At 51.9% G+C, this 27,652-nt stretch overlaps 1 protein-coding gene and 2 long non-coding RNA genes across 7 annotated transcripts; all 3 read left to right on the top strand.

Annotated features, from left to right (window-relative positions):
- The first annotated feature begins 789 nt into the window (after positions 1–789).
- LOC142092291 (uncharacterized) lies at positions 790–5,007 on the top strand. Of its 2 annotated transcripts, XR_012676998.1 has the most exons (4): positions 790–922; positions 1,817–1,902; positions 3,919–3,982; positions 4,480–5,007. It is a non-coding gene; the product is annotated as an uncharacterized LOC142092291 (long non-coding RNA). The 2 variants fall into 2 exon arrangements; XR_012676997.1 differs by lacking the exon at positions 790–922 and having other exon boundaries at positions 934–1,902.
- Positions 5,008–7,092: 2,085 nt separating this feature from the next.
- Positions 7,093–9,938, top strand: LOC142092286 (uncharacterized). The gene is made up of 3 exons (XR_012676993.1): positions 7,093–7,434; positions 8,829–8,995; positions 9,082–9,938. It is a non-coding gene; the product is annotated as an uncharacterized LOC142092286 (long non-coding RNA).
- Positions 9,939–15,028: 5,090 nt separating this feature from the next.
- On the top strand, positions 15,029–26,853 carry LOC142092285 (uncharacterized). 4 transcript variants are annotated; one of them, XM_075172100.1, is made up of 6 exons: positions 15,030–15,696; positions 15,872–15,981; positions 17,894–18,003; positions 24,758–24,941; positions 25,206–25,318; positions 26,325–26,853. In XM_075172100.1, exons 1-5 carry the CDS (start codon positions 15,629–15,631, stop codon positions 25,211–25,213), a joined length of 480 nt encoding a protein of 159 aa, XP_075028201.1. In that variant the 5' UTR covers positions 15,030–15,628; the 3' UTR covers positions 25,214–25,318; positions 26,325–26,853. The 4 variants fall into 4 exon arrangements, with proteins under 4 accessions (XP_075028199.1, XP_075028201.1, XP_075028200.1 ...); XM_075172099.1 differs by having other exon boundaries at positions 24,758–25,086; XM_075172101.1 differs by lacking the exons at positions 24,758–24,941; positions 25,206–25,318; positions 26,325–26,853 and adding an exon at positions 21,637–21,881 and having other exon boundaries at positions 15,038–15,696.
- The last annotated feature ends 799 nt before the right edge of the window (positions 26,854–27,652 follow it).

The raw sequence follows: 27,652 nt of genomic DNA, 5'->3' as shown, positions 1-27,652 counted from the left end.
CCAGCTCGCCTCTGCTCCCCCAGCACCGGGATCAGACTTTTCAGCCCCATTTCTGCTAGAAGCATCACACAAGCGCTTGCCCTCCCCGGGGGCATCTTTGGGACTTGAGAACAGGCGCAGCAGCTGGGTGTTTGGGCTCAGAAATGGGTGCTAAGTGAGCTGATTTGGGGGCCCAAAGCAGAAGCCAGTTTGGCCGTTTGTGTGGGGGGGTGGGAGGGCATTGGGGGCTGCAGGGGAAAGCAGGGGCTGGGCAGGGTGCATGGACCTTCCCTGGGGAGGGGGGGTCTGGTCCTGCTGGACCCCGAAGTGCGGGAGGCCGGCACGCACCAGGCCAAACTCAACGTCTGCGGTGGTCTCTGGGGGGAAGAGGTGGTCTCTGATTTTCAGACCCTGCACGCCCTCTTCGAGTCCAGCTCTTCCTTGACAACTGCTTAGAATAGTTATTAACTAATTAATCGTACAAACTAATTAATATTTATACAATGTACAACTATGATATTTAATCCTAATAGTCAAGTTTTGACAGTGATTGATTTACGACCTTGTCAAAAGCCCCGGCTGTTGCAAACAGCTGGAGCTTGTAAGGAGAAGGAGCTGAAATCAATGGTGCAGAGCTGGAGCTTCAATTAGCCAGAACTGTAGCAAGTGAGGTGGGGGTCTGAAGTGAGGTGGGGGTCTCCCGGGGGGCAGGTGGCAGCACGAAGTGGCGGTGTCTCCCCAGTACCTGGCAAAGGGAACAGAAACCAGCTGGTTGGAGCTCCCGGGGTGCACAGCCTGGCCCCGCACGGCAGAATCCTTCCCTGTGTTTTCACTGTTGGCTGGGTGTGACAAACAGGTTCATTTTGTGCCTCCTCTTTTCCCAGCGTCACCTTCTGCGTCACGTGAAGAAAATCCTGCGTGGTTGATGCCGCTTACTGCTCAGGTAATGGCATGTATGGAGCTGGGGGAGCGGGGAGAAACATTGGCGAGTTCAAGGACGCTGCAGCTACTCCACGTCAAACCCAGGGAAAAGGCAAATTTGCTGCCAGTGCAGAAAAGCTGATAAACAGTTGCCGTTAACAGAGCGTGCCTCGTTCCTGAATCGGTCCCTGGGTAGTTATGAATGTTTTCCTTTCAGGTAAAAGAATGAACTTTCATCTACGATAAATTAAGAGCTGCCTGTGACCTTCTTTAGGGTCAAGTGTTTCTCTCCTGTTTGTTCATACTGATTTTATGGGCAGGTTGGAAATAGCCTTTTATTTTTATATGCATAACTCAATTTTTAGTAATATGTGGTGTCAGGATAGTTAATTTTTGAGCACCCAGGTACCACTAGAAATGTAATGAATGAAACACGATGGAAACTGGTATTTAAACTTGATTTTTACTTGATTTTTTTTTCATTAGTGTGTTGATGGCATGTTGTCCTGTAGCCCAATCCACATTCTGTTCAGTGGAGTCTTCAGTCTAGGACTTTTAAGGAAAAAAGTTTGTCCTTCCAAAAAAGGGCTAGTCATTCATAGGATCGAGGTATAGACTTGGAGAGTTGCTTAAGTACGTGATCAGAATTAAAGCCAAATGTCGCTTAATGTTGCTGCTGTTAGTCTTCACTTTCATTAATTTCCCCACTGCTCCATCATGGTTGGGAGCTCTGAATCATAATTTTTTTCACTCCCTAATGCATTTTTCTCCCCTAGGAGAGGCTACGTTTAAAAGTTAATTAGTTTCCTCACAAATGCATCGGTCAATAAAATGGAGTTATGATTCTTAAAACCACAAAAATGACACCAGTCTTACAGATCTGGACTATTTCTGAACACATATTCATCACATGCAGATGTCATTGGGATACAGATCATCTGCACTTCACGCTCTGACAAGACAATATGCTGAGACAGGGACGAGCTCCAAAAGAAAAAAAAGGTACAATGTCAAGGTTTTGTTTTGTTGTTGGTTTTTGTGTTTTTTTTTTTTTAAAGAGTGCGATGTTGACTGGTGGCAGCGTGCAGAGCTCTCTTGCTGCCTGACCTCTCCTTTTCTTCTCTGTCACTCCTCTTCCATGGCTATAATTTTCACTCGGGTAGTTTTAGAAGAGCAATTTAGTTACTTGCCTGTGTAAATGTGCTGGTAATACCTGGAAGGTAAATGCTTGAACCGGTAGCGAATAACTTGGCTACAAGTAGAATTTCTGAAGGAGGAACAACAACAACAGGAAGCAAGTAGTGAGTTACCCCAAATTTGTGTGTGTCAAACACATCAAATTTTTATTGCTAAACATTGTTTGGCAATGTGTTCCAAATGGCTAGTTTTGGTAAACATAAATTTTCAGGAAGTTCAGGGTTGTGTGTGGAAAAACATGCCCCTCTGTCTAGGTGTCCTGCTACATAAATAGCATCAGTCAGTAGCACATCCAGCGGCAGGGCTGTTGTTCCCTGCTCTCGATACTGCTGTAGTAGTGTTGTGATATTTCGACCTAAGAGGCGGGTTTAGGAATGGAAGGAGAATGCCTGCGTTCTGTAAGGGCTACAAATGCTGACCCTTTTCTCTGCCTGCTGCTTTCCTGTGCGTGAGGTGAAACTGTATTGTTTTTCTCCCTTGTTCCCGGTCGAAATATTTCTGAAGCTGTCGCTGCTGTGGGTTTGCAATTTGTGTTACTGCATTTTTGTAGAGTTCTAGTTACGGATCTAGTTTCTGCCATGGCAAAGTGTCAAGATATGGTTTTCAGTTTAAAGCTTCAGAAGCTGCATTCGCTGAAATCAGCGTAGGGGAAACCGATTGTTGTGGTTTAACCCGGCAGGCAACTAAACACCACACAGCTGCTCGCTCACTCCCCCTGCCCCCAAAGTGGGGTGGGGGAGAGAATCGGAAAAAAAAGTGAAGTTTGTGGGGTGAGGTAAAGACAGTTTAATAGGACAGAAAAGGAAGGGGAAACAATCATAATGATAAAAGAATATACAAAATAAGCGATGCACAATGCAATTGCTCACCGCCCGCCGACTGATGCCCAGCCGGTCCCTGAGCGGCGGTCGCTGCCCCCCGGCCAACTCCCCCAGCTTATGTACTGAGTGTGACATCGTATGGTATGGAATATCCCTTTGGCTGGTTTGGGTCAGCTGTCCTGGCTAAGGTCCCTCCCAGCTTCTCGCTGGCAGGGCATGAGAAGCTGAAAAGTCCTTGACTAGCATGAGCACTACTTAGCAACAACTAAAACACCAGCGTGTTCTCCACATTTTTCTTGTACTAAATCTAAACCACAGCGCTATACCAGATACCAGGAAGAAAATTAACTCTATCCCAGCCGAAACCAGGACACTGGTCTTGCGCATGCTCCCACTGTGCTCGCAGGGGTGCTCAGTGGCTCCTCATCAAAACAATGAGGTGTGTGTGGACGTCCGTAGGGTTGTGCTCGGGGTCTGAGAGCGTTATGTATTTTTGCTATTGGAAGACGGAATAGAGCATATGCCTGTTAAATCTAATGACGGTCGAAGGTTGGGAGGGACCCTGAGCAGGTTTGGTGGCACAACAGCAGTTTTAAAATATCTTGACTGTTTGGAGAAACGGCCTGGAAAAAAGGATTCCTCTTTTGCGGCGAGTTCACAAGGACAGATGGGTTGCTGTACTCTTTAACAAAAATACTCAACTTGGGACGTATAGGGTGAGGAAATCGCGGCTAAACTTAGGCTTGAGAAAATGTATGTAGGTATCTGTGTCTGTCACCTGCGTGTCTCTAGGAAAGTGAGTTCTAGTAAAACTAAAGCTGCCAATGAGCCAAAAAAAAGGCACGGTTGTCTAAAACATGCAGAAGCTCTAGTGGCCTGTCTCAACAACTGTACCAAAGATGATGCAAAATACTTTTTCCTCCACTCAGTTGTAGTCTTCACAGAAAAGGAAGCTTTGTGCTAAACATTGTTTTTTTTTTTTTGTCTTTCCTCTCAGCAGAATGTCAACTGCTGTGAAAGTACGAGACAGATGGAAAGGATCCATAGTGGTCTGCAAGTACAAGGTACGTCTGTGATATGTGTCTGTATTTTTCCTAAGGTGCTTGTAGTATGGACTTTACAGTTAACACGAAGAATGTGGCAACTCTCCTTCTATATGGTTTTTTTATGTGAAATATTTTAACATAAACACTAAAAATAAATAAGGTCTGTTCTGGAGCATGGTACGCCTATGCAAAGCTTGCTTCCCTCTGTCTATTTTCTCTTCCTGAAAGCACAGTCTTCTGTTTCTGTGCGCTTACTATTAAAGGGTACTGTGGAAATAATGTTGGACTAGAAGAGGAAAGGAACTGTTTGTAAGAGTTCGGATGTTCAGGAGAAACAGACTTTGTTTTCATGATAAAAGCTTTATGCTTTTTCAGTCAGTAAGTGTTTAAAATACCTTACAGTAGAACTCAAAAACCTTACTGAGATACTAGCATCTGTGCTAAAAGCAATCAAGGTCAAAGAAGAGACATGGACAAAACGGGACAAATCGGTGTCGCTTCGGTGTGTTTTACAGGCTTTCCCAAGAAGCGTTAGCACCCTCGTAACTAGTGACAGAGAGTCCTGATGTGTTTTTGGTGAGTTACTGCTTCTATAATGTCCTTTTTCCTTAACCTACAGTGTGTAATTTTGACTTCAGTTGGAAAGAGATTTTCCAAAATGGAAATCTTTCTCATTCAAAGGAGTTGCCTTTTATGAACTTCCCATCAGAATGGATCTTCAGAGATGATGTACTTGGCAGTAGAAGTCATCCGCAACAAGACTTTTCACTCTCTCTGGGAAAAAAAAAGTAGTAAGTCGATTTCCTTCCAAAGACCTAAGCGCAGCGCATCTTCCAATAGTTGATGTATCGCTGATCTTTGGTTCTCAGCTGTAACAGTTGAGATATCATAAAAATGTGTTCCTCCGCATGCTTGGGTACAGCCAAAAGCATTAGCAAATCTGCCAATCCTTTTTGGTAGCCTTATGTATTGCAGCACTGGGGATTTGATATTCCCCACTGTGTGCCCCCCTCCCGCACCCCCCCGCACCCCCAAAAAAAGTAAAACCATATGGGAGATCTCTTATCTCACTGATTTTTCTATCATAAATTAAATTTAAAAAAGAAAGTTAAAATTGTATAATTTCCAAACTGACTTGCATTGTTTAAACTGCAACTGCCAAATAGCTGTAGCATATAATTTATTAGGTGTACTTAAGCAGTTAGGTAGTTGTTCTAAATGTTTAAAAAGAGAGGCAACTGAACGTTACGGGTTTTTTTTCCCCAATCTTTTGACAGAGTGCTCTTAAGTACTTTATTTCTGTCTCGCTTTCAATGGCGCGTTTCCCCGGCAGTTTGGTAGCATCAGTCTTGGCGCAGCTGGCCAGACGTCCCTCCTAGTCATGTAACACACGCAAAACCCCTAGTCAAATGATAGCTGTGTATCTGTTGAAGATATAAAAGCGCTTTCAAAAGCTGCTCCTTTCCCCTTTGCCTTTACCACCTTTTCCCCATCCTGATTTGGGGCCAGTTCCCCCAACAGGGACTTTCCCCTGCGGGGCTGTGCACACACAGAGCGGGACCTGCTGCTGTGGCATAAAAATACCCCCAAACCCCTGAATCAGGATCTGCAAGGGTGGGGGTGGGTGGGGACGACAAAAAACTAATCACAATTTTGGGGGAAAAATACCCAGCTTGGAGCTCCCGGGAAAGCCAAATCCACCTGGATTTGTGCAGCCAGAAAGCAGAAAAACCCCCATTTTCATGCACAAAACCAAAAGCAAAAATCACCAATTTTTATGTTGCGGAAAAGGGCCGAAAAACCTCCAAGTTGAATATTTTGGAAAAGCAAAAAACCTCCCAATTTGGGGTGAAACACCAGCGGTTTGAGGGGCATTGCTCGGTGTTATCCGGTGTGGATTATCCAGTGAGGGTCAGTTATCCAGAACGGATTATCAGTTGCGAATTGTCCCAGGTGAGTTATCTGTGTGGATTGTCCCGGGTGGAGCCCCTGGTGTAGGTCATCCCCAAGCATTTCCCCCCATGCACGTTTCTACCCACGCATGCCCCTTTCCCCTGCACCCCACTCCCGCCCCACTCTCCCTCCTCCTGTGTTCTGGATTTGTGCTTAAAAGGGCGTTGATGATGCAGGGGTGTGTTAGTTACTGCTGAGCAGTGCTTGCACAGTGCCAGGGGCTGTTCTGCTCCTCACCCTGCCCTGCCAGTGAGCAGGCTGGGGGTGCACGAGGGTTTGGGAGGGGACACCGCTGGGACAACTGACCCCAACTGACCCAAGGGATATTCCAGACCGTATGATGTCATGTAGTAAAACTAGGGGGGAGGTTGGCCGGGGGGACCGCTGCTGGGCCTCACTTTAACTTCAGTTTAAAGCCTCAGAAACTGCATTCACTGAAATCAGTGTAGGGGGAACTGATTGTTGTGGTTTAACTCAGCAGGGAGCTTAACGCCGCACAGCCGCTTGCTCGCTCCCCGCCCCACGAAGTGATTGGCTGCGCAGGGTATTTCAATGGGGCGGGGAGGAGGGGGTGGTCCTGCAGGCCCCGGGGAGCGGTACTGGGGGGCTCCAGGCAGGGGAGGAGCTGTGAGCATCTGGGGAGTGGGGCTGGGGGGCGTGAGGACTGTGTGCCCTAGAGGGGCTGGGCAGTGGGATCGGGGGGAGCTGTGTGCATTAGGGGGCTGGGGAGTGGGGCTGGGGCAGGATGCAGGCCCTGGGCAGGGTGTTTTTGTGGGTCAGGGACAGTTTGTGGAGGGTGTTCGTGTGAGGGAGGGACAGTTTGGGGGTGTCCGAGGGGCGAGGGGGCTGTTTAAGGGTCCATGTGTGTGAGGGAAGGGGCAGTTGGGGGTGTGTGTGTGTTTATGAGGGGAAAGGTGCAGTTTGGGGGTGGATGTGGGGGGGGAGAGGGTAGTCAGTGAGGGGGAGGTGAAGTTTACTGGTGACCGGGGCAGTGGAGGGGCAGTTTAGGAGGGGGAGGGGCGGCTGGGGGAATCCATGTGGGTGCGGGCAGTTGGCGGGGGTTGGCGTGGCGGAGGGGCAGTATTTTGTGGGGGACTGGTGGGGAGGAGGGGCCGCGCGCCTGGCAGAGTTTGGGGGCGTGGTGTGGGGAAAGGGGGCAGGGCTTCAGCGCCACCTGTGTGGAGCGGGACTACGGGTCCTTGTGGTGGGGGGGCGTGACTTTGGGTGTTTGGGGCGGGGTTACGAGGTGGGGGCGTGGCTGGGGTGCTCGGGGCGGGCCTGCGGGCAGGTGGTGTGGCTTCGGGCGCTGCCTGCATCCCTTGCAGTAGCTTTGGGTGGGTGGGAGCAGGTGTTTTGGGGGGTTTTGGGGAGCTGCTCATCCCCTCCGCAGTAGTTCCCCTGGGCAGCATGGCAGAGGGCTGGCAGGACTGCCCTGTCCTGGGACCGGTCTGGAAGTGGCAGAAGGTTGTATGGAAATCTGGGACCTCATGTGGGTGCACTGATACCTACTACAAAAGGTACGGCTCCCCCACCCACACTCATCCCCCCCAAATGCCCGCGTTCCCCCAGTCCCTCCCCCATACCCCCCAGTCCCTCCCCCGCCTAAGATTTTTACCCCCTCAACCCTAAACAGGACCCGGAGATCCTCCCCACAAGTTGGCTTTGGGAGTGGGGCTGGCTCTAGCCACACCCCTTTCAGGTCTAGAGCCCGCCTCCTGGGTCTAAGCCCTGCCAGGTTTGGGGCTCCCCTCTAAGCTTGGACCCCCCGGGTGGTTTCACAGCCCCCCAGGAGCGATTTCAGGGCCTCCCCAGGAGCTTCTCCCCTCGCCATTTTGAGCCACCCCAGGGCCATTTTGGGGTCCCCTCACTTCCAGGGATACTCCCCTTCCCACCAGTGGCCCCTAAATCTCTGTTACCTGTTTCAAGGCCCCCCCCCCCCCCCCGACTGTTTGGGTCCTGATGGGGGCATTTTCGGGACCCCTGGGGTATGTTGAGCTCCCCCAGATTTTGGGGGATTCCCCAAGGATTTCATTCTTCCCGCCTCATTTTCACTTGTCCTTCCCACTGCTTCTGCTTGGATTTTGGCATCCCCTCCTGATCCCCAGGATTTTGGGGACCCCTCCATCTCCCCTCCTCCTTGATTTTACCCCCTACTGCCCCATTCCTGCTCCCCGCCTCCTGCTTTCCCTTGAATTTTGGAGGTCCCGCCATGGGTCAGTGATGCCCTCCAGGTTTTTGGGGGACACCCGTGGGGTTTTGCCAACACCCCACCCCACCCTCCCAGTTTTGGGGGACCCTGACCACTTCCTCTCCCCTTGATTTCATACTCCACGCTGCCCCATTTCCATTCCTCCATCCTACTGCTTCTCTTTGGCTTTCTGGTTTCCCTCAGGGGGCAGCGACCTCTGCTGGGGTTTTGGGGACCCCCCTGGGGTTTTGGTGTTGCTCCTAGTTTCAAGGATTCCCCCCATCTCTTCGCCACGTTGATTTTATTCCTCCCTTCCCATTTTTGCTCCTCTTCCCCAACTGCTTCCCCTTGGTTTTTGGGGTCCCTGGGGTTTTGGGGACCTCCCAGTTTTGGGGACGCACCCTATGTTCTTCTGCCCATACTGCTGCTATCCCCTCTTGACTTTTGGGGTCCCCTATGAGCCCCCCCGGGGGTTTGGGGTTTTCTACCCTGCCAGGGCTGTTTTTTGCCCATGTCCCTTCAACCAGGGCTGGTTTTCTCCCCCATCAAGGCTGATTTTGCACCCTGTTGGGGTTGCTTTTCTCCCCCTGCCATGACAGGAGCTCATTTCCCTCCCCCCAGGTTCAGTTTTTGCCCCACGCTACATCTGGGGCTGGTTTCCCCCTGCACTGGGGATGTTTTTTACCTCCCCCGCTGCAACTGCTGCTGTTTCCCTCCTGGCAGGCACAGCTGAAGCTGGCGGAGGAGGCAGTGCAGTGGCAGGCAGCACAGGCAGCCAAACTGTGGGTGCAGACAGCTGCCCAGGAGCAGCGGCTGGGGCAGCAGGAGGAACAGCTCCGTGGCCTGGAGATGGATGGCGACATCTCCATAACCTTGTCCAGGAGCTCAAGGTGAAGCCCAGGGGGGTTTGGGTGGGAGAGAACCATCTGAATTCCCTCCTTGTACCACTAAAATAACAGCTTTTCTCCTTCCTCAGGGCAACATCTGTGTCTTCTGTCATGTGTGGCCGGTGCTGCCCGAGGAGGAGGAGCAGCAGAAGGGCCTGGAGCATCTCTACTTCCCCCCAAGGACAACAAGGTGCTGGTGCTTTCCAAGGCAGGCGAGATGAGTCGCTTTGGGGGTGCCTCCCTGTCGCTTACCCCTATTTTGAGGGGCTGAGCGTGTCTCTGCTGCTAATGAACCCCTCACCTGTCCTTAGTCCCCCTCTGATGGGCTCAATGAGATTTTTTAGGACAAACGGGGGGTTTTAGCTGCTCCCACTTGTTCCGGGGGGTGAGGACAGAGTTGGGGACCCCCCAAAACCTCCTTTTACACCCTCCAAGTCTCATGTGGGACATGAGCAGCGAGACAATGTCTTGGATTCCGAAACCAGGAGTGTGACCCTGTGTGTAGTGCAGCAGGTCTTCAAGGGCACCTGGGAGCTGGCAGAAAAAGGCTGGAAAGTGAGTTTAAAAAAAAAAAACAAACTCAACAAACCAAAACCAAAGTGTTAACTCCATTTTGGGGGCATTTCTGGGTTTTTTGGGGCTTGGTGTGATGCTGGCGGGCAGTATGCTTTCACCGCCAGCTTCCTGGAGATCTACAACAAATCTCTGTGGGATCTGCTAGCCGGCTGGCTGAAGCGCAGGGCCAAGCTGGAGATCCGGCAGGTCAGCTCGGCCAGCGAGGAGGTGCATGTCTCGAACCTGTGCTGCGTCCCCATCGCCTCCGAGGAGGGGGTAGGGGGACCCTGATTTCCCCCCTTTAAAGCTCAGATTGGCTGTGTGGGTGGTTTTGGGGGGTAACGGGGCGTCTGTGTCCCCCCGCAAGGTGCTGGGGCTGCTGCAGACGGCACCCGCCAACCACTCGGTGGCCCGGACAGCCCTGAACGACGGCTCATCCTGCAGCCATGGTATCTTCTAGCTCTGCATCCAGGGTTCCAACACTGCCCGGGACCTGTGCTGTGCCTGCGAGTGGGGGCGTGAGACCCTTTATGGGGGGCCACCCTTTAGAGGCTGTGGTTTGGGGTGAGCCTTTAGAGGTCACTGCTTTGGGGACACTAGTCTGGGGTGGGCCTTTAGGGGCCATTGGTTCAGGGGCACCCTTTATGGAAGAGCTTTTAGGGGCCACCTATTAGGAGCTCCTGGTTTGGGGTGAGTCTTCAGAGGCCGTTGCTTTGGGGCCACCTGGTTTGGTGTGAGCCTTTGCGGGGGCCACCATTTAGGGACCACCTGGTTTGGGGCTCCCCTGGAGGAGAAATTCACCGAGTCCTTCACCTCCCTGTGCTTTGCAAGCAAGGTGGGGGGGACGGGGGCTGGTTTGGGGGTGGGGAGGTGGACTGGTTTTGGGGGGGGAGGCATCTTTTGGGTGGCTTTGGGAATGATTTGGGAAGGGGGAGATAGAAAATTTTGGAGGGGGGGTTTGGGGGACTTATGTCCCCATGGTTTTGTCTTGGGGACTTTATGTCCCCAAGCAATGGTTTTGGGGGGTGATTTGGGAAGGGAGAGATGGGAAGTTTGGGGGGTGAGATGGTTTTGGGGGACAGGGGAGCATTTGGGGGAGCATAGGAGGGTGTAGAGGGATGGGGGCCAGTTTTGGGGGCAGATGGGGGTGATTTAGCAAGGGGGATATGGGAAATTTGGGAGGACTGGGGCAGTTTTGGGGGATGGGGGTGATTTGGGGGCGCACAGTTAGAGGAGGGGGAGATTGGTGGGTCGGGGCAGGTGGGGGTGATGGTTTGGGGTGCTGGGGGTCTGTTTTGGGGGGACAGGTTGGGGGGGACAGCGGTAGGGTTTGGGGTGGTGGTTGGGGGGATTTTGGGGGGTCTGTGGGTGGTTCTGGGGATCCAAAGTTCCCTCCCACCCCCCTCTCCACAGTTGAGCGAATGCGTGGTGGGCATGGCCCATGCCAACTGGAGGTAGCCCCTTGTTCCCCTGGCAGCAAAATCCGTAGGACGAGCCTCTTCCCTTTTTATACATCTACTGTCTATAAGCCCCGCTGGCACCTATAGCGGAGCGTAAATGCTCCCACGTATCAGTGAGCTAAAATTCCTTTTTTTTTTTTTTAAGGATTTGATGTTTTTCTCAGTAAATATTAGGGCTCAAACCCTAAAGATTCATAATAAAACTCAGAATTGGTTTTTGATATGGATAATAATTAATAAAAAAAAACTTATTAGAGGCAAAATAAACAGTTAAAAGGGATAAAATAAAGAGTTAATTTAAATTCTGCCTGTTTTGGGTCATGCCTTGCTGTGGTCCTTCCCATTTTGGGTGGAAAATGGTAATATTTAATTCTTATCTTTCGAAGTTCAGGCGGGAGGACAGGGGAGCAGGGGCACAGGAGCCGCAATTGAATGCCCCTGATAAAGATATGTTGAATTTTGCTTAAAAAAAAAGCGAATTTATTTTTACGTTCACAATTCATGTGTGTTTTAAACCCACCTGAGGTGTTTTATTGTTGATATTGATGATATATCACACTGAGGACTCGTCGACTTCTAATTAAGGTACGATGAGTACTGTTTGCTCACCAAATTGTCGCAAATGACCCCAAGCCTGCCAGGATTTCTCTGCTTTCGGCCTCAAAATCTGGGTTATAGGGAAAAAGGAGGAATATGTGAGTAAATATATATACATAAATATACCCTAATAAATACATATATGCACATTCAATTAGGCTTTTACTCTTGTTGTTTTGCAACATCGCATTGTGTCCAAATTTATTATATCTGGTGCCTTTTCGACCCCGTTACCTGTTTTTTATTTTATTTTTGCCCCAACTTGAGCAGGTTTTGATCCTTTTTTCCCCCCATATTTCCCTTGTGAATTTGGGGGGGGTTTAGGGAAGTGGTGTAACTCAGGTATCGGGGAACCGCTGGCATTAAGCTGTACCCACACTCTTCCTGCTCCTCTGGAGGAACGATCTCCTCCAACGGGCTTTTCTTTTTAATTTATTGTTTCTTGTGAAAGACTCAAGGAAAGCAGGTTTTCTTTTAGTCCTATTTAACGATTTTATGGGTGGGTTAAGGGCGGCAGTGAGCCCAGCACCTCCCCAGACCCTGTGCTGCCTTGTTTTGGTCAATATAATATTAATTATGATTAATAATTTGCCCTCATGCCCCTGGAAACTGGCACCGGCGAAGTCGAAATACACTCCCTGCTTTCACCTTGAGCCCCTGCGGCCTCCCTGCCCGGCAACATCATTGTGCTGGATGATGAGGACGAGGGGCTCCGCGAGCCTCCACCCGGCACCTCCGGAGGGTGCCACCTTGGGGTCTCTGTTCCCCCTCCATCATCTCCATGTTGCTCCCTGGGTGTCTTCATCCCCCTTGGTGTCTCAGTGCCACCTCAGTGTCTCTGTGCCCCCTTGGTCTTTCCCTGTCAACTTGACATTGCTGTCTGGTCTCAGCATCTCCTTGTTCTCCTGCAGTACCTCCATGTCTCCTTTGGTGTCCCCACACCACCTTGGTGTCTCTGTCTCCCCTTGATGTCTCTGTCCCCCTCAATCGTCTCCATGACCCCCCTTGGGTGTCTCCGTCCCCCCCGGTGTCACCGTGCCACCTTGGCATCTCTGTCCCCCCTCCAGCATCTCCGTGTCCCCCTTTGTCATCCCCCTTGATGTCTCACCTCGGCATCTCCCTTGATGTCTCGTCTCGGCATATCCACGTCCCCCGTTGGTGTCCCCGTGCCACCTCAGCGTCTGCATCTCTCTGTGTCTCTGTTTTCGCTCCATCATCTACATGTCCCCGCTGGGTGTCCACATGCCACCTTGGTGTCTCCATCCCCCCTCAGCCTTTCTCTGTTCCCCCCTCCCTCACCTCCCTGTTGCCCCTGGTGTGTCTGTCCCTCTCCATCATCTCCGTGTCCCCGATCCATCACATCTGTGTTCCCGTGAGGTGTCCCCATGCCAGCTCAGCGTCTCCATCCTACCTGGTTGACTCTGTTCCCGCTCCATCACCTCCCTGTACCCCCTGGGTGTCCCTGTCCCCCCTCCATCACCTCCGTATCCCCACTGGTTGTCTCCGTCCCCTCTCCATGACCTCTGGGTGTCTTCTGGGTGTCTCTGTCCCCCTCGCATCATCTCCATGTTACCCCTGGGTGTCCCTGTCCCCTCCTTTGTCACTTCCATGCTCCCTCTGTGTGTCCCTGTGCCGCCTTGGTGTCTCCATCTCCCCTGGGTGTTTCTGTCCCCCCTCCATCACCTGTGTGTCCCCATGCCACCTCAGTGTTTCCATTCCTTCTCCTTCACCTCCCTGTCGCTCTGGGTGTCCCTGCACCGCCTTGGTGTCTCTGTTCCCCCTCTATCATATCTCTGTTTCCCCTCCATCATGTCCCCATCCCCCCTGGTTGTCCCTGTCTCCCCTCCATCACCTCTCTGTCCCCCCCCTGGGTCCCTCTATTCCTCCTCCATCTCCTCTCTGTCCCCTGTGGATTTCCCTGTGCCACCTTGGCATCTCCCTCTCTCCTGGATGTCTCTGTCCCCGCTCCAGCATTTTAGTGTTCTTTTCAGTGTCCCTGTTTCCCCTTCCATCACCTCTGTCCCCCCCTCGGTTGTCTCTGTCCTCCATCATTTCCACTTCCCCCCTGAGTGTCTCCATTCCCCCTCCATGACCTCCCTGTCCCCCCCAAATGTCCCCGTGCCACCTCAGGGTCTCTGTCCCCCCCGACCCCTCTCCATTTGCAGTTCCTGGAGCTCTGCACCCGCCTGAAGGAGGAGCACCCCGAGGTCATCCCCTTCCTCTGCGGCCATCACCAGAAAGCCAGCCTGGATTTCATGGTCTCAGCCGAACTCGGCAAACTTCAGGAATTTTAATTTAGAAGCGTACATACGATTACGTTTTAAAGAAGAGGGAATGTGAGGATATGTGATACCTGAATCGCCACAAACTGCGCCCGCAAGAAGGGTGCCCGCAGCAGCACCCGCGTTGATGGGCCGGAAGCTTCTGCTTTCTGAAACAGCTGCACGTGACCTAAGACATCTCCATCTGTAAGTGCCACTCACATCTCCAGAGTTCACTCTCTTAACTTGTCATTAAATTTCTATCCCTTCTCAGAAGTTTTAATGAAAAATAAAGAATAGTCCAGTTCAAGACCTATTTTATTCGTATGATTTGGGTACATGTGAATGTTCCTTCCATAATGTGAATAAGGACTGCAAATGCGTATTGACACTCATTATCGAGTACAGAGTAATTAAAAGCGTAATTAAAATATATTCAGATAATTACTATAGCCAGAACACACATCTGTATCCCAATTCACGTTTAAACTTTTTCCTTAATTTCAAATCATCTTGGTTTCTATTGGACAAGGAAGTACATCACATTTTCATTATAATCTAGAAAAATACTTATCATTGGGCTTTTATCATTAAATAGTTATCAATAACACTGCAAGTCTGTCAAAGGCAATTTGCAATATGGTACACATTTAGCAAAAGCTGGGGGAGGGAACTTCAAGTGCTTAAATTGGATATTTAAATCAGATAGAAAAAGGCAATTAAAAGTGTTCCTAAAATCATGGCCTCAAAAAAAAAAACCAGCCTTCAGAATGGTTTCACTTTTATACTGTCAAGTGAATGTTTTCTGTCTTTTAACTAAACAGGATTCCTTTTCCACTGAATATTGCAGATGTCATGATAAAGCAAACATAGACTTTATTCTTCAAATTGAATCACTCGGTACCAATTTTATTTCTCACACTGTGAGAGACGCCCCCCTGCTCCACGCTGCTGTCCGCCGGTAACGGCAATGGGGGCCTGCGGGGTGGTGCCGCCGCGCTCGTTGCTGCCTCCCGGTAAGGAAACGCCGCTGCCGCCCCACGTGCGCGCTGCCTGCGGGCGCTGGGCGCGCAAAGCGCGGAGCTGCAGCGCCGGTGCCGCCCCCAGCACGCGCCGCCCGGCGGGTGCTCCCTGCTGTTGCCACCCCGTGGCCGAAATGCGGTACTGCAGCGCGGCGTTCGCCCACCGGCTCTGGCCCCTCCGGCGCGCCGTCGGCAGCGGGCGCATGCGCCTTGCGGGGGAGCAGCATGGCGGTGCGCCGGGCGCGCTTCCCGGCGGCGGCGGGTCAGGGCCGAGGTCATCGGTGAGGCTGGCGAGTCCCCTCGGCGGATGGGGCGGTGTCTCCTGCCCGCTGGCCGCTCGGGGGTGGCGGGACGGGAAGCTTCAAACTGCCCGCTGCGGCAGGCTCCCGGTCTGCTGGAGTCCTGTAGCCCCAGGTCACCCCCAAGCCCAGTCGGCAAGCTGGCCTTTGATGCGTCTCCACAAGCCCCTGCAGAAGGAGAGGATGCGGCCAGGGGCAAGCTACGGTAATATCGGTCGCTGCTTTTTCTTTCCCTCTTTCAGAGGCTGCACTGAGGATGCGGTTGTCTGTTCCTGCCTTGGCGATGCTGTTGATGGCACTGCCTCAGGCTTGCGGGGGTTGTCTCTGCCCGGCCTCGCTTTCCTCGCAGCGTCGGGGCGAAAAGGGACAGGCGGAGCACTTACTGGATGTGGACAGGGGCTGCCGCGGCTGAAGCTGGAGAGGCCAGAGAAAGGTCAAGAAGATGACATTGAAGGCCACCTGGCCAGCTGCTGCCTCCCGCTGCAGGCGAGAGAGACCTTGCCTCTCCAGGTGAGGAGGGATCCCTCTTCGTAGTCCGCAGCAGGCCAGGCCGCCAACACGGACCGCAGGGTCTGTATGCGTCACCAACGGCGCGGTACGGCCGCGTAGTGCACGAGCGAGCGAGGCTACTTGTGTAGGAAGCCTCGTCTCGTCAGAGCTGTGAGATACCCACGTATTCTTTTAGGTGGAGGACAGCCAAGCGACCGGAGTTACAGAAGAGGAAGGGAGGAGAGAAGGAGAAAGAAGCGTTTGAAGTGTCAAATTCTCCCGGCAGTGCCGAGAGCGAGAGCTGCAGTGAGTCCCGGGCCCTCGGGGCCCTGTCTTCCCTCTTATGCGTCCCGGGCCCTCCCCACCCCTCTCCTGGTCCCCTCTGTTTCCCATGCTGCAGTGTTTTCTTTTGTTTTGCTCCCCTGTACCTCTTCCTCTATTCTTGTGTCCTGCTCCCTCTCCCTCTTTTTTTTCATCCTCTGTCTCTGTTCTGTAGCCCATCGCTGTTTTTTCCTTTTCTATCTCTTTGTCCTGATCTGCATTCGTTTCTTTTTTCCCCACAATTTCTCTGGTCTATTCTCTGGCTTTCTTTTGCTCTCTGCGCCTGTATGTGCAGTGCCATGTCCCTGCCTCCTTACCTCTCTCTCTCCTTTCCTGCCTCCCTATCTCTTTCTGTCCTTCTGTCTCTTTCTTTCTCCTTCCTCCTGTCCTTCCTTCCCCCTGCCCCCCTGCTTCTGTCCTGCTGTTTGTCACTGGTTTTTCTTTCTCCCACTCTCTGCCCGGGTTTTGTCACTCACTCTCTCTCTCTCTTTCCTTCAACCTGTTTTTTCTTCTCTCTATTCGTCCGCCTCTAATGCTTCTTTCTCCATCTTTTAGTCCTGCTCAGAGTTCCTGAACTCTGTCCAGTTCCCTTTCTGTTTTTTTTTCCTCTCTTGGTTACTCTGCTTTTCTTCCTGTCCCTATTTTTTTTCTTTCTCTATTCCTCTGTCCTGCTCTGTGTTCCCTCCCTCTCACTCCCCCAGTGTCCTGGTAATACGCAGTCCTCCTGTGTGTTACCGGACCTTCTCCCTGTTGATTTTTTCCTCTTGCTGTATTCCTCTGTCCTGCTCCCTAGAAGTATTTTTTTAATTCTCTGTATTTTTGTTCTTCGGCGCATCACTATTTTTTCGTTCTCCATCTCTCTGTCTCTTGCTCCCCATTCTCCTCTTTCTTTCTCTGTCATTCTTTTCTCTTCCCTGTACCTATGCTTTTCTGTATCCTTGCATCCCACTCCTTCCCTCCCTCCGTCTCCCTCTGTCACGCTGTCTTGCTCCCCATCCCTCTCTTTTTATTTCTACTCTTGTGACGTGTGTGTCCCCCAACCCTTCCTTTTACGTGTCCTGGTTTTTCTCTCTACATCCTTCTGTCATTCTCCTTCTCTTGCTGTTCTTGCTCTTTTTCTTTTTCTCTAACCTGCTGCCCATCACTATTTTTTCCTCCTGCATCCCTTTGTCCTGCTCCCTGTACTTGTCAATCTTTGCCTTTGTTCTGCCTCCAGTCTTTCTCTGTTTTCTCCATCTCTGTCCTTTTCCCTGTACCTTTTTCTGTGTGCTTCTCAGTTCTTCTCCCTGATCTTATTTTTCCTCTTTCTGCCATCCCTCTCTTTTTCTCTGTGACCCTCTGTGCTGTTCCCTTTCTTTTCTTTCTCCAATTATCTGTTGCCTTACCTGTCCCTCTCTCTCTGTCTCTCTTCCTCTGTCCTGCTCCGTGGCCCTATTATTTATTGCTTCACTTCTCTGTCCCGTTCTCTGTCTTTTTTCTCTTATCTCTTTGTCATCCATCCTCCCCCTAACTTTTTGTCTGTATATGTCCATACCACTGCCTGTCTGCATCGTTTCTCGCTATATACCCCTGCCCAGCATGATTCTCCTTTGTCCTGCTTCCTGGCCTTTTTTCTCATCCTGCAGCGCTGGTTTTTCTTTCTCCCTCTCTTTATCCTGATCTGTCTCTCTCTCTTTTGCCCTCAGTCCTTCTGGTGTGTTCACTATGTTTTTTCCTCTCTTTCTCTTTCCTTATTTCTGTCATTCAATTTTTCTCTCAAGCCGTCTGTTCTGCACCCTGCTCATAATTTTCTTCCTCTTTCCCTCCGTCCTACTCATGCGTGTAGCGCGCAAGTGAGGCTATGCGTCTAGGAAGCTTTGTCTCGTAAGACCTGTGAGACACCCATGTATTCTCTTAGGTGGAGGACAGCCAAGCGACCGAAGTTACAGAAAAGGAAAGGAGGAGAGAAGGAGAAAGAAGCGTCTGAACTGTCAAATTCTCCCGGCAGTGCCGAGAGCGAGAGCTGCAGTGAGTCCCGGTTCCTCCGCGCCCCTCCCCTGGTCCCCTCCCTTTCCCACACTGCTGCGATTTTTTCTTTTTGCTCCCTTGTACCTCCTTTCTCCATCTCGCTCTGAGCGGCTCCCTGTTCCCATGTTTTAGGTCCTCCCTCTCTCTGCCCTGTAGCCTGTGGCTATTTTTTCCTTCTCTGTCTCTCTCTGTCTGGCTCCCGGCCACTATTTTTGCATTCTTCCCTCTTTGTCCTGTAGTTAGTGTGTGGGTATTGTTGCTGTCTCTGTCTCTGTCTGTCCAGCTCCCTGTCCCTCAGGCGCTTCTTTCCTTTCTCCGTCCCTCTCTGTTCGTCTCGCTGTCCCCACTTTTAAACTCTCCTCTCCTTTGCCCGGTAGCCCACTGCCGTTTTTTTCTTTCCCTGTCTCTGTCTGTCCCACTCCCTGTCTGTAATTTTTAATGCCTCCCTCTCTCTCTGGAAGTCTGTCAGGAGTTTTCCTCTTCTCAGTCTCTCTGTCCCGTTCCCTCTCCCTGTTTTTTAATTCCCTCCTCTCTGCCCTGTTACCCATCACCATTTTCATTTTCTTTGTCTCTCTCGGTCCGGCTCAAGATCCTGATTTTCTAAATTCCTCGCTTTCTGCCCTGTAGCCCGTCACTTTTGAAGTTCCCTTTCTCCGCCTCTTTCCGTCCGGGTCCCGGCCCCTCTTTTGTACTTCCTCCCTCTGTACCCTGTGGCCTGTTGCCTTCTCCCTCTTATTTCTCAGTCTCTCTCTCTGGCTCCACACCCCTGTTTTTTCATTCCTCCCTCTCTGCCCTAGAGCCCATCGGTCTCTTTTCTTTCTCTGTCTCTCTCTTTCCAGTTCCCAGGACCTGTTTTTCAATTTTGTCCTTCCTGGCTCTGTGCCACGTTGCGATTTCATTTCTTTTGCCGTCTCTCCCCGTCCGGCTCCCGTCCAGGATTTTTTAATTTCTCCCTATCTGTCTTGTAGCCCATCGCTGTTTTTAATTTGTCTGTGTCTCTCTGTTCGGCTCCCTGTCTTTATTTTTTTTTTTAATTCATCCCTCTCTGTCCTGTACGTGTCGCTTGTTCAATTTTTGTTCCCCGACGTCTCTCTGTACATCGCTTCCGGTCCTGTTTTTTAAAAATTCCTCCCTGTCTGTCCTGTGGCCTATAGCGGTTTGTTCTTTCTCTGTCTCTCGTCATTCTGGCTCTCGGTCCCTATTTTTCAGTTTCTCCCTCTCGGCCCTGTAGCACAATGCTATTATTTGCCTTTCCTCGTCTCTCTCTGTCCGGCTCCCTGTCCCCGTTTTGTAATTCCTCCCTCTCTGCCCTGCAGCCCGTCACTATTTTTCCGTTCTCTGTCCCGCTCCCTGTCCCGAGATGTTAATCGCTCCCTGTCTGCCCTATAGCCTGTCGCATTTTTTTTTTCTTTCTCCATCACTCTCTGTCTGGCTCCCTGTCCCTACTTTTTAGTTCTTCCCTCGCTGCCCTGCGGCCCGTCGCTATCTTCTCTTTCTCCGTCTCTCTCTGTACGACTTCCGGTCCCTTCTTTTTTGAAATCCATCCCTCTCCGTCTTGGAGCCCATCACGGTATTTCCTTTCTCTGTCTCTCTCTGGTTGGCTCCTGCTCCCTATTTTTCAATTTCTTCTTTCTCCATCTCTCTCTCTGGCTCTGGATCCCAATTTTTTAATTCCTCCTTCTCTTCCCTGTAGGCTGTCTGTTTTTTTTTTTTCCCTCTCTTTATCTCCCCCTCCACCTCTGGCTCTCCGTCCCTATGTTATAATTCCTCCCTCTCTGCCCCCTAGCTGTTGCTATACTTCCTGTGTGCATCACGCCGCGTCCGGGTCCTTGTCCCTCTCTTTTAATTTTTCCCTCTTCTCCCTGTAGCCCGTCGCTATCATTTTCTTTCTGTTTGGCTCCGGATCCCTGTTTTTTCCTTCCTACCTCTCTCTGCCCTGTTGGCCCCTGGTTATTTTTTTTTTCTCCTTCTTCCTCTGCCCGGCTCCGGCTCCCTATTTTTTCATTCCTCCCTCTCTGTTACGTAGTCCGTTGGTATTTTTTCTTTCTCTGGCTCTTTTTCTCTGGCTCCCTGTCCCAGTTCTTGGGTTTCTTCCTTCACGGCCCCGTAGCACATTGTGTTTCTATTTCTTTCTCCACCTCTTCTTTCCCAGCTCCCCGTCCCTCACTTTTAATGCCCCCCTGCTTCCTCCACCTCCCTCTTTCTTGCTTCCCGTCCCTGTTTTTTAATTCCTCTCTCTCTGCCGTGTACCCTGTCGCGTCTTTCTTTTCTCCATCTCTCTATGTCTATCTCGCTGCGCCCCATTTTCAATTCTTCTTCTCTGCCCTGTACCCCGTCGCTATTTTTGCATTACTCTGTCTCTCTCTGTCTGGCTCCCTGTCCCTATTTATTAATACCTCACTCGTCTTCCTGCACCCACCGCTATTCCCTGCGATCTCCCTCTCTCTCTGTCTGGCTCCCTGTCCCCAGATTTTAATTCCTCCATCTGCCCCATGTAGCCTGTCTGGATTTTTTCCTTGGTCCCTCTCTCTGTCCGGCTCCCTCTCTCCGTGTTTTAGTTCCACATTCTCTGTCCCGTAGCCCCATGCTATTTGTCTTTCTCCATCTCTCTCTGTCCAACTCCCTACTGCTAGTTTTTATTTTTTCCCTATCTGTATTGTAGCCATCGCTGTTTTTTTTTTCTCTCTCCATGTCTCTCTGTCCAGCTCCCAGTTCCTGTTCTTTAATTCCTACCTCTTCCCTGTAGCCTGCTGCTGGTTTTTTCTATTCTACATTGTGTTCTGTCTGGTCCCCTGTCCCTATTTATCAGTTCCTCTCTCTCTGCCCTGTGGCCTGTCACTTGTCCCCATTTTATTTCTGCCTCTCTCTCTGTCCAGCTCCCTGTTCATGGTTTTTGAATTCTTCCCTCTGTGCACTGTCAGCCGTCCAATCTTTTGCCTTTCTCCATCTCTCTCTGGCCAGCTCTCTGTCGCTATTCATTAATTCTGCCCTCTCTGCCTTGTAGCCTGTCGCTTTTGTCCTCTCTCCTTCTCACTATCTCTGGCTTCCCGATGACCCTATTTTAGAATTTCCCCCCTCTTCTTTCTGTACGTGTTGCTATTCTTCTTGCTCTCCAGCTGTTTTTTTTTTCCAGCTTGCTGTTCCTAATTCTTAATTCTTCCCTCCCTGCTACGTAGCATGTAGCTGTGTGGTTTGTTTTGTGTTGTTCACCCCATATGGCCCTTCCCTCCATCGTTCGCTGTGCCGGCTCCCTGTCCCTGTTTCATTCCTTCCTCTTTGCCCTGTTCTTATCGCTTTTTAATCTTTCGCCATGTGTCTCGGTCTGGCTTCCTGCCCATATTCTTTCCCTTCCTTCCTCCCTTTCTGTCGTGCTGCCCATCCCAGGTTTTTCCTGCATCTCCATCCTGCTCCCTGTCCTTCTTTGTCAGTCTCTGTCCTGCTCTCTCTCCCTCTTTTTGCTGCTTCCCTTCCTCTCTTCCTGCTGCTTCTTTCTCCACCTCTGTCGGGCTCCCTGTTCCCATCCTTCTCTTGCTGTCCCGTTCCCTTCTTCACGCTTTCTCGCTACACCCCCCGTCTAGCCTGCTGCAGCTTTTTTCTTCTCGTGTCCTGTGCCCTGCTCCACGTTTTTGGCAGCCTCCACCTCTGCCCAGCAGCCCATCGGTCCAGGAGCCAGCCGACCGACCGTCCGTTCCCCGCCGAACCGACAAGCGTGGCTCCAGGAACGACTGCCGAGGTGTCCCATGGGCTGGGGGAGTGTCGGGAGCCCCGAGCCCCGGAGCAGACTCGCTCCCGGGACTTGTTACGTGCGTGACTAAATAAACACTCGCCGTCTCCTTTGCCCTCACGGCTGCATTTGCACTCCCTTTGCACCGGGCGAGGGGCTGTGACAGAGCCCAGGGGAGGAGGTGACGCGGAGTGGGGGTTGGCCGATGGCCCTCTGTTCCTGCTGGGCTCCAGCTGCGGGCCGGGGCTGGAGGAGCCCCAGGTGCGGGCAGTGAGGCTGATGGCGACGGCCCCTCCCTGTAAAGGGGTGGCTGCCAGGGGAAGGGCTGGTGCTTGTGCTGGTGCTGCCCTGCCCCGGCTGGCCGTGGAGGGGCTAGTGTGAATCACGGGAGGAGGAGCGCGGTCGCCGAGCTGCGGCTACACCGGGGGCGAAGGTGAGCGGGGGCCGGGCGATCACTCGGCGGGTCCCGGGAAAAACCCGAGGAGGGCGGCGGTGCTTGTGGGGGGCCGGTGGGGTCCGTGTCGGAGGCACGGAGCGGCGGCGGCGGCACGGGTGCGAGGGTGCCAGCGGTGAGGACTGTCGGGAGCCGGGTGGAGGGGCGCGCCGTGTCGGAGTCGGTGGCGGGGTCTGCTCGGAGCCGCGCTTCGGAGCGCGAGGTTGCGCTGGGGTCTCCGGGTGCGTTGGCGGGGGAGGGAACGGTGTCCCCGCAGGGTCAGAAGGCAGGGAAGGCTGCCTCGTGGCATGCCGGGAGCTGTAGTCCTAGGGTGCGGGGCTTCTGGTCGGACATGTTTGCTCCCCGGAGCATGCCGGAAGGTGTAGTCTTCCGGCACTTGGCTTCCGGGCGGCCATGCTGTGTTTGCCCGTGCATGCCGGGAGGTGTAGTTTTTGCGGACTTGGCTGCCTGGTAGCCGCCTTGCTCTGGAGCGCGTGCGGCGCGGCGTTGTCGTTGCTACCGCTGCGGCCCCCGTGGCGCAGCACGATGTGTAGTTTTGTTGCCGGTTTATTGTGGTTTTCTGTGGGCTTCCAGCTGCGGCCGCTCCCCGACAAGCGGTGCAGCCGCCCGTCACGAGCGCATGCGCGGTGGCGCGCCGCTCAGCGTCTCAGCGTCCGAATAGCGATACTGCCGTTTTTTCCCTTTCCATCTCTTTGTCCTGATCTGCACCTGTGTCTTTTTTCCCGTGCAATTTCTCTGGCCTGTTTCCTGGCTTTCTTTTCCTTTCTGCGCCTGTACGTGCTTCTCTGTGTCCCTGCCTTCCTATCTCTCTCCTTCCTTCCTTTTCTTTCTATCCCTTTGTTTTGCTCACTGTTGCTGTTCTTTTTAATTCTGTTTCTCATTGTCCCTGTCCTCCTTCCTGTTCATCTCTTACTCTTTGTGACCCCTTGTGCTGCTCTCTTTCCCTCTTATTTATTGCCCCACCTGTCTATCCCTGTTTTTTCTCGTGTTCCCCGTCCCTTTCTCTTTCGCGGTATCCCACTTTGTGGCTCCCTGTCTTCATCTGTTTTCTATATCCCTCTGTCCTTCCTTCTTTCTTTCCTTGTCCCTCTGGCCTACTACCCATCACTGCTTTCTCTTTCTTTCTCCATCTCTCTGTCTTGGTCCTGTTGCACTCCTCCTCTCTCTGTCTCTAATGGTTCTTTCTCCATCTCTGCCCCGCTCCCTGTCCTTTTTCTCTTATTCTCTCTGTTCTCCATCCTTCCCCTAACTTTTTGTTTGTATGTCTCCTTACCACTGCTCGTCCCGTCGTTTCTTGCTATATCCCCCTGCCCAGCTTGCTGTCCCATTATTCCCCTTTGTTCTGCTCCCTGGCCTTTTTTGTCATCCTGCAGCCCAGCGCCAGTTTTTCATTCTCCCTCTCTTTGTCCTGATATGTTTGTCTCTTTTTCCCCCCTCAGTTCCTCTGGTTTGTTTCTTAACTTTTTTCCTCTCTCTCTCTCCTTCCTTATTTCTTTCATTCCATTTCTCTCTCGATCCATCTGTTCTGCTCCGCGCTCATAATTTTCTCTCTCTTTTCTCTGTTCTGCTCCCTGACCCTGTTTCTCTTTTGCCATGTCCCTGCAGGGGTCCTCATTCCTTTTTTATCAACTTATCCATCTCACTGTCCTGTTCCCTGTATCTTCCTTTCTCTGCTCCTCGGTCCTTCTTCCTAATTTTATTTTTTTCTTTCTATTCCTGTGTCCTGTTCCCCTTCACTGTATTTTCGTTCTCTGTATCTGCTGCTCCAGTAACGATTGCCGAGTTGTCTCGGTACAGGCACTGAGCCCCGGAGCAGACTCGCTCCTGGAACTTAAACGCATTAACGAATAAACACTTGCTGTGTCCTTTGCTCTCATGGCTGTGCCTGTAGTCCTTTGTACATGGTGAGTGACTGTCAGAGTCCAGGGGAGCAGGCTAAATAGCGGGTGTAAGGGGCCATGGCTGCAGCTGTGGGCTGGGGCTGGAGGAGCTCCAGGGGGAGTCAGTGAGGCTGATGGTGATGGCCCCTCTGTGTCAAAGGGCTGTAGCCCCAGGGGATGGTGCTGCCGGGGCATGCGTGCCTGAGCGTGCCGATGAGCCGCACATTTCTGACGCACCGGTGCAACAGGCTGACGGTCAGTTGGAGTCAGGCCCCCTCAGGGCTGCTTCCAGGGATTTTCTGAGAGCCAGTTGAGAGGAAGCAGGAAGAGGCACAGGAGATGGCTGCCCCCACCCCTCTGGGTACCCGGAGGCCTTCCCACCCCCTGGAAAAGGTGCCGGGTGCTTCCCCAACTCAAGAAAACTCCTCCAGCCCTGCTCACCCCCTGCAGCTGTCTCCAGCTCCAGCACCTCCCTTGAAGCCTGTCCCGTAGCCACAGACTGCCCCCAAACCCTGTCCTCACGGCAGCAAGCTGGCCCTTGAACATGCTTTATTCTCCATAAATGCAGGTGCTGTTAGCATCAGTTCGGGGAAAGAGCGGTGTCTCCAGGAGCTCCTGCAGAAGGAGGGGTTCCTGCCTGAGGAGAGCTACAGTCATCACTGTGGAAAACGGTTGCTTGCTTTTTCCCTCTCCCAGAGGCAGCACCGAGGACTCGGTTGTCGGTTCCTCTCCGGGGATGTTGTTGATTGCGTCTGGCTCAGGTTTGCGTGGGTCGCCTTTGGCCTCATTTCCTTAGCGGCATGGGCGAAAAGGGACAGCTGGACGCTTACTGGCTGTGGGCAGGAGCTGCTGTGGCTGAAGCTGGAGAGGCCAGAAAAAGGTAAAGCAGCTGAAGAATAAAGTAAAGAGGATCCAGCCGGCAGCTGCCTCCAGCTGCAGGCAGGAGCCAGCCTGCCTCACCAGGTGAGGGAGGATCCCTTTTAGCGTAGTCCTGGGCAGATCTGATCACCAACGTGCACCGCACGGTACGTCTGTACGCGTAACCGAAAGCACGCTACAGCCACGCAGAGTGTGCGTGTGTGAGGCTATGTATCTGGTAAGCCTCGTATTGTAAGAGCTGTGAGACACTGATTTATTCTCTCAGGTGGATGACAGTCAAGCGACCGCAGCTACGGAGGAGGAAGGAGACAGAGAGGGAGAGACAAAGATGCGTCTGAACTGTGAAATTCTCCAGCAGCTCTGAGAGCGGGAGCTGCGGTGAGTCCTGGAGCCTCGAGGCTGTGTAGTTCCTCTTCTGCATCCCGGTCCCTCCCTGCCCCCCCGTTCTCTTTCTCTTACTGCGGTCATTTTTTTTTTCTTCTCTGCACCTCTCCCTCTCTCGTTCTCCAAGTCCCCGTCTTTATCTGTCATTATACTTTTCCGGTTTCTTTTTTTCTCTGCGCTTCTATCCTGTTCCTTGCCCTCTTTTTCATCCTCTGTCTCTGTACTGCAGTCCATCACTAGTTTTGTCTTTCTCCCTCTATCTGTCTTCCTATCCCAATTTCTTAAATTTCTCCCCGTCTGCCCGTTAGCCCTTCACAGTTCCTTACCCCCCCCCTCCATCCGTCTCCATGTCCCTATTTTTTAATTCCCCTCTCTCTGCCCTGTATTCTAGATACATTTTTCCTTTCTTAGATTCTCTTGTTCCTATGTTTTCATTTCTTCCCTCTCTGTCCCATGGCCCATTTTTGTCTGTATCGTTCTTTCTCTGTCTGGCTCCCTGTCCCTATTCTTTAATTCCTCTGTCTCTCCCCTTCAGCTCATCGAGTTTTTTTGGTATTTCTGTTTATCTCTGTCCATATCACAGTCACCTTTTTTAAATCCTCCCTCTCTGCCCTGTGGCCCATCACTATTCTTTGTTTTTATCCATCTCCGTCTGTCTGGTTCCCTGTCATTTCCTCCTCTCGGGCCTGTAGCCCATCGCTAATTTTTTTCCTCTGTGCCTCTGTCTCTGTGGGTCCCTTTCCCTATTTTTCAATCCCCCTTCTCTGCCCTGTAGCCGATCGCTGTTGTATTGGGTTTACGCGGTAAGGTTTTGTTAGCCGGGGCGGGGCAGGGGCTGCAAGGGTGGGTTCTGTGAGAAGGGACCAGGAGTCGCCCCCATGTCGGGCACAGCCAGTTCCGCCTCTGAGACGGATCTGCTGCCGATCGAAGCTGAGCCCATCAGCAACGCTGGTAACGCCTCTGTGATGGACGTTTAAGAGGGCTAAAAAATGCTGTGCAGAAGCTGCGATAGAGGAAATGTGAGTGTTAAAGAGCCCTGCAGACATCAAGGTCAGTGAAGACGGAGCGGGAGGAGGTACTCCAGGCACCGGAGCAGAGATTCCCCTGCAGCCTGTGGTCGAAGAACACGGTGACGCAGGTTGTTCTCCTGCAGCCCCTGGAGGTCCACGGTGCAGCAGACGTGCACGTGCAGCCCGTGGAGGACCCCACGCCGCAGTGGGTGGATGTGCCCGAAGGAAGCTGTGACCCCGTGGAGAGCTAGCACTTGTGGCCCCGTGGGAGGGACTCCATGCTGGAGCAGAAAAAGAGCGTGAGGAGGAAGGAGCGGCAGAGATGACGTGCGATGAACTGCTCGCAACCCTCGCTCCCTGTCCCCCTGCATTGCTCGGGGGGAGGATGTAGAGAAGTCGGGAGCGAAGATGAGCTTAGGAAAAAAGAATAGGGCGGGGGGAAGGTGTTTTTTAGATGTTCTTATTTCTCTTTATACTACTCTGATTTTGATTGACAATAAATTAAATTAATTTCCCCAAGTCGAGTCTGTTCTGCCTGTGATAGTAATTGGTGAGCGATCTCTTTGTCCTTATCTCAACCTACAAGCTTTTTTGTCGTATTTTCTTCCCCTGTCTTGTTGAGGAGGAGGAGCGATAGAGCGGTTTGGCAGGCGGCCAGCCACAGTCAACCCACCACAGTTTTCTTATATCAGCGTCTGTCCCCCTATTTTTTAATTCTTCCCTATGTTTCTTGTACCCCATCGCTCTTGAAACTTTCTTTTAACCTCTCCATCCCTATCTTTTTAATTCTTGCGTATGTTTCTCCAACGCAGTCGCTTTGTAAATTTTCTTGCTACCTTTCCCTCTCTCAGTCTCCCTGACCTAATTTTAATTTCTTGCTGGTTTCCTGCACACCATTGCTTTCTAAATTTTCTTTCTACGACTCCCTCTGTCCATTTCCTTGTTTATAATTCTTAATTCTTCCTTTTCTGTCCTGTATCCTGTTGCTTTCTGCACTTTCTTTCTACGTCTCCCTGCCCCTATTTGTTAGTTCTTGCCTATCTTTCTTGTACCCTGTTGCTTTTTGAAAGTTTCTTTCCACTCTACCTTTGTCTGGCTCCCTGTTTCTATTTTTTATTTCTTGCTTATGTTTTTTTTCCCCTATCACTTTAGAATTTTTCCCCGTCCCTTGTCTTGTCTCTGTTTTGTCCCGCTGGTTCCTTCCGCCTCTCTCTCCCGCTCCCCGTCTCTCTTATTTTTTCCTCCCTCTCTCTGTCCCTGTTGTTTTCTGCAATCTCTCTGCTCTCCTCTCTCTACACAATTGTCCTCCTCCCCACCC

Source organism: Calonectris borealis, chromosome 23, assembly GCF_964195595.1.
Source record: "Calonectris borealis chromosome 23, bCalBor7.hap1.2, whole genome shotgun sequence".
NCBI lineage: Eukaryota > Metazoa > Chordata > Aves > Procellariiformes > Procellariidae > Calonectris > Calonectris borealis.
This window is presented reverse-complemented; position numbering and strand designations above follow the sequence as displayed.

Coding starts and splice junctions, on each gene's coding strand:
- LOC142092285 (XM_075172098.1), top strand. CDS start 15,091: ATGCGCCTTGCGGGGGAGCAGCATGGCGGTGCGCCGGGCGCGCTTCCC. Junction 15,620..15,871: donor GCTGGAGAGGCCAGAGAAAG/GTCAAGAAGATG, acceptor GTATTCTTTTAG/GTGGAGGACAGCCAAGCGAC.